Below are 6000 nucleotides of genomic sequence, written 5' to 3'. Positions count from 1 at the left end.
CCTGAAAACAGATAACTTCTGTCAATGTTACTAGTATTAAAGTCATTTCACTCAACAGCCATCTTTGAAACGCCTCTCGGGCAGTATGCTCGGGCATTCTGTTTGAATTGGGAAACATCAAATCAAAGCTTACGATTACATGATATGTTAGCTATCACCAATAAAACTAAACTACTGTCGCTTTAGTTACATTTTTAAACATTTGAATAACACAAAATATACAGAAACTCATGGCTGGTCCGAGTCCCTCCCCTGCAGAATCGTCAGTCTATACCACGATCAATGATTGGCTCCAGTACTAAAAGCGGGGCTTTATTCGCCATATTGACTTTTACACTTTTCTGTATTCAAAACTATATCAGGGGCATGTCTTGTGTAGGCTTTGCTAGTCAGACCACCTGCTTGTACAAGTGCCTTGCAACGTTGCAGCAGCGAAATCCCTTCCTGATTATTACACCAGCATGAAAGTATAGTTAAACACGAATATTATGGAAACTCTTTGGTTGTTTTTAAGCAAGATGGTAATAGTCTAATTCAATTTAATTATCTATGCTAAGCTAACAGTGCTCCCCTCAGACACAGAGATTGGCTGAATAGATTAAAAAATGGTAAAACTTAACTGTTTAAACCTAGGAGAGATGAAAATGAGCCTATTGTTTTCTAATAAAATAGTATAGGATTCCTTGAAGGGTGTTAAAAGCATTCATTTGGTTTCATGTTTGGTTCAGTTAAAATGGTTAAGCTGCTCTGTTAGTATAACACAGACTCATTCTGAAAACGTAGCCCTGTTTACATTTATGAAGATCATGAATTACAGTATGTAGCCAGAAGTACGTTTGGCTAGATTTCATCTTTAAAACGAATTCTATGAAACGGTATGACGCCGTTCCTGTTTTCGCCTACTAGCTGGCTGCTTACCTCTGTATGGAAGGCTTTTCTGCTGTTACCAGTTTGTCCGATGGCTCGACATATATGTCGGTGGACTTGAGATGCAGAGTTGACCACGACGACGGGAGTTCGAATGTGGTGAAGAACGGTTCCAGAAAGCGGGTAAGACAAAAGCAAAAGACAAAAAATAAAATAAACAAGTAAATAATGGGGTGATAATGTGGTAAAATCAAAAAATGTGGTAAAAACCAGGCGAGGCCTTTGCTTTTTCTGGGTTGCTTTTTAAAACACTGTGGTTGGGTTAGGGGAAAGGGGTGGGCGGGTCAATCAGTGCTTTTTAAAACACTATCGGTTGGGTTTAGGGAGGGGGTAATGTGAGGGGATCAGTTGGTTGGTCAGTCAGTCAGTCAACAGCGACCTCTGGTGGATATTTGTGGGAAGAACAGACAAAAATAGCACTCGTGAGAAAAATTTGAGATCTGAAAAAGCGCACACAGCGGCCTCTGGTGGATTCACGAAAACAAAAACTGCAAAAAAAACGTAGCTCCTGGGACATATTTGGCACTCTCCAGAAAGGTATGTTTTCAGAATAAGCCTGGGTTGGTTAGTACAGATTAGTTGAGAAAATGTGAACGGTTAAATCATTGTATTAATGTTCTGATAGTCGTTGGAAATGTTTAGCACACACATTTTGAATGTTATGTCATGAAATAAAATTGTAAATGATAAAAATGATTCAGCTTATGGTGACACAGTGGCTCAGTAGTCGCTGCACAGCAAGAAGGTCGCTGGTTTGAGTCCTGGTTGGATCAGTTGACATTTCTGTGTGGAGTGTGAATGTTCTCCCTGTGTTGGCATGGATTTTCTCCGGGTGCTCCGGTTTCTCCCATATTCCAAAGACATGTGGTATAGGTGAATTGAATAAGCTTAAGTGGCCGTATGTATGTAGAGTATGTATGGATTTTTCCCAGTACTGGGTTGCAGCTGGAAGAGCATCCACTGTGTAAAACATATGCCAGATAAGTGGGTGGTTCATTCCGTTGTGTCAAGCCCTGATGAATAAAGCGACCAAGCCAAAGGAAAATGAATGAATGAAGAAGCTTATAGCAGATTCTAAATAACACACAATAACAGACTTGACCTGATAAAACTTTCAGTATTTTATTAATTTGTACATCTCCATTCCCTCGTTCCCCCTGAAAGTAAACATGATCATACAGATGATAAGTACTTCTAATATATATTTTTTTGACAGTTTTACAGCCCCTGTACAAGAGCATGGAGTTTCATGGAGTTCACATCTACATCAGCAACATCAGTTTCTTTGTCCGAGGAACTGAGAACAAGCATATATGGGATGGGGTTTTCTGATAGAGAGTGTAGGGTTTTGGGTTAACAGACAATGAATGAAGGCATATACAGAAGCAGCTCCATCGGGATCAACTATGTACAATACAAACCATTCATACAAATTAGGCTCTAGGATACAGAATTCATTACATTACAGTGTATTATAAGTGACAATGAGCAAGCCCTCCATCCATTTCTGGATCTTATTAAACTACAGGAGACGGCTCGGGCCGAACAATCCGCAATTATTACAGTACAGCTGCTTCGTAATAGGTAGAAAACATGCCTGTAGTTAAGGCCTGCTCATAACCAGCAGAACAAAGCCATTCTCCTCATCTTTGGGCCTTTGGGGCTTTGAGGAATAACGTGTGGGGACTCCAGGGCTAAAAAGTTTGTAGGTGGAGGGAACGTTGTGATTCTGATTGTGAGTAATTCTCCTCCGACATTGCTTCTACCATCTAAACGAAAAAATTCCTACTATATCTACACCCTTGTGGCCTTTTGGCTGTTCTATGAAACATACTCGTACAAATAAACTAATTAAAAATAAAACAACAAGAGAAATAAGATACTTACACATCTCTAAAGTATAACAGAACAACACAAGACAAAAACTGGGAGTTTACATGGTCATAAAAGCACACCTCGGTGGTAAAACAATATGCTAAGAACATTAAAAGATATAAAGAATAAATTAATCAACCCCATAACTTAAAGGATTCTGTGTGATAAAACTAAGGAGAGTTTTCATGTGGTACTTGTGCAAATAGCCAAATTCTTCTCTTCATTTGAATAGATCCGGGCCTTGGATGCATGGTATGGAAGGTACAGGGAACATGTATTTGTAGTGGATGGGGAGAGAGCTCCATCCTTTGCCTCTTGTTGTCCTTCATATGGATTAACGGCTACCTTCAGCCAGAGGGGAAGTAAGGAGTATCGCTGTGGTAGTTATAATCTGGGCAGACTTTCTGCACTAGCTTGTAGTCGGTGCTGTAGAAGGAGATGTAAATGCAAATGACTTTGAAGGGCTTCGAGCAGAGCCAGGACACGTGGCTTTGCGTCTGCTCCTGGAAACATGTCTTGGATGGGTCGAAGTTGCAGAGTGTGTTCTTGGAGCCCCTCTCCACCTTCTCGTACTCGATGCGGCAGTTGAAGGACTTGGAATCCTTGGCGTCGATGACCGACTGCTGGGCTGTCAAGTCAAACTCAACGATTTTGGTAGGCGGGACCAGGCTGACGGACACGTTGCCTTGGCCCGTGGAGTTATGGCGGAAGTAGACGCTGAAGGTGCCGTTACCGTGATCGACGATCTTGCCGGTGATCAGGAGGTTGAGCTTCACTGTTTTAATGTTGGAGTGGAAATCTCCCCAGCCAAACATTTTCTTGAACTTGCCCGTCTTGACCATCGGCCGCCGTTTGGCTCGAGGCCTGGAGTCCTGCGGGTCCGTGGTATTCCTCAGCCAGTCCCACAGGTCCTGCTCCGAGTAGGGCTCTGGAGTGTCATAGTGCAGATCCAGGGCTGTTGCATTTTCCTTCCCATGGAGAGTCTGTGACAGAAGTCGACTGATGGACAAGTCCTTACTGCTTTCTGTCCATATATGCTTTAGCGTTGACTTGGGGCTCCCTGATTTGAGCAGCTCCGACTTCCCCGGGACAGAACCGTGGGCGCTTGAAACCTATGAAAGCAAGACGGAGAGGATGTTATTGAGCCGTCTTAACCTTTAAAAGCTACAGAAGATGCATAATGCAAAGCAAGTGAGCATTCCATCTAGTGCCGCCTGACAGGAAAAAGGAATTAAGTGGATATTACTCTTGATTTGGAAGATATTGACCCCTAACCCCCACACAATCATGTAGTCTTCTACTCAACAGACAGATCAAATGGATTAGGATGAGGGGTGAAAAAAAGATAATCGATCGAGCCCGCAAGCTTCAATTTGCAATGGTGTTAGCTGACAGGAGCCATCTGGGAAATGGAACAGAGTGTGGCGAATGAGAAAAAGAATACAGCGATCAAACTTGCAACATTGTGTGGTTGGGGAGGGGGATCTCTGTCGGCCCTCCCTGATAACACCAATGACTATTCTTTGAGTAAAGAGCAGACTATTAACCAGCCAGTGCTCCTTGAATTGATGATTGATGAACCGCCGGGTTCTCTCCATTTAGTGCAGATGAGTGGAATTAGGTGCATACAGAGCCTGGCGGAGCACCGTGACATTGATTGCCTGATTTCTACTGTAAGACCTGACAGCAGATCCGTCTTGCAGGGTTTTTTTTGCATCTCGAGGGCTACCCCAGGGATCGATAGTTAGAAAATAAGGTCTCGCTACCAATCTACCTGACCCTTCGGACAGAATTGCCTCACAGCACGCGAGAGTGTGAGGACGATGCGAGTGCATTTTAAACACAGCTCTGCGTGGGAGCAAGGCCACGTGGCTCACTTAAAGATTTCACGCTGTGAACCTGAAAGCTAATCAATATCTGACTTGAAGAGTGGTTCAAAATGCAAATTAAGAGAAGTTTAAGTAAAAAACGTGGAGATTGCTTCATAGCAACCTGCTCATGCTCAAAACTTGCATAAGACATAAAAAATGACTCATTTAAAACAACTCAACATACACCTCACAGTAATGACAAAGAACCTTGGGAAGAGGGCTCAAATACAGTATGTTTTCAATGAAATTAAGGATCATTACTCTTCCTCACATATGGAGTGAGAAGCCGTGCCCCATACTAAAGGAGAGTAATATGTTTTGCGCTTTGGGAGCATGATTAAAGATGGAGTTATTATTTATTAATGGCTAATTGCTTAAGGGGCAAAACAAACATTCCAAGGCTGAGCAAGTTTTAAGGAGCTATTTGTGTGAAGTTCAATGCAGCCTGACCAACGGGGAGGGAACTTGCATTGATAAATGGATCTTTATAGTGCTTGTTTTAACAAAATGTTGAGGGAGAAACTTGTGTTTGTGTTTATATATTCATCATCCAATGGATTGTAGTTTAACAGAATAAAACACATACCAAGTGTGTTTTATTGATTAAGACTGAAATTAGCTAAACTCCTTATACTACAGAAAGATTTGTTGCCATGGACAAGATCATTATACCTAAATATTTGGTGGTAGGATGGCAGGATTATATTCTCAAAACTGAACTCATACATTTAAATCAACAACTTTAAAAGTTAAATCCAGCATTCAACCACTGAAAAAAAAGACTTATGTCTGAAAAAACAAACTAGTGTCCAACTCTTTGCCTCTGGCTAAAGTCTGTCTACCTTTGGCGACCTTAGAAAGCTCACACATGCACAGCACAAACTGCAAAACCCCAGCCAGGAGTCAGTTCTCTTGGGCACACAGCCTGAACACATAGTGGATGTCTGAATGCAGGCCTTGGTCTGTCCAGTCTGTCTTGCCATGACGGGCTCGCATCCAGCCTGACTGCTGGAGCCTTTACAGAGCCAGATGCAGTGCTCACCTGAGGCAATAGTGCATCTGGTAAACACATTCAGGGGGGAGTCATGGCCAAGCCCTTCCCACCTCACCCACTGACAGCCGGCCAGCCAGGCAAAAACAGCTGGGCTCCCCCAGGCACTGCGCTGCATCAGGTCAGCGAGAGCAGCATGTGAACACCAATCTGCGTGCCTGGTGTGAGCCTTAATGAGTCTCCCTGCTTTAAGATCTTTAGATTGGATCACAGTGGTTACACTCCTAATCCCAACTACATCAAATATTAGAAATACTAAAAGGCTTTTAGAAAATC

General features: G+C 42.6%; 1 protein-coding gene across 1 annotated transcript in view; it reads right to left on the bottom strand.

The window, feature by feature from the left end:
- Window positions 1–2221: 2221 nt before the first annotated feature.
- Window positions 2222–6000, bottom strand: part of nxph1 (neurexophilin 1) — a 75078-nt gene continuing 71299 nt past the window's right edge. Inside the window, exon 2 of the mRNA XM_056480560.1 lies at window positions 2222–3914. Coding sequence (XP_056336535.1) covers window positions 3150–3914 — 765 coding nt within the window. The 3' untranslated portion in view covers window positions 2222–3149. The remainder of the gene's footprint in view (window positions 3915–6000) is intronic.

Source organism: Danio aesculapii, chromosome 19 (assembly GCF_903798145.1).
Source record: "Danio aesculapii chromosome 19, fDanAes4.1, whole genome shotgun sequence".
NCBI lineage: Eukaryota > Metazoa > Chordata > Actinopteri > Cypriniformes > Danionidae > Danio > Danio aesculapii.
This window is presented reverse-complemented; position numbering and strand designations above follow the sequence as displayed.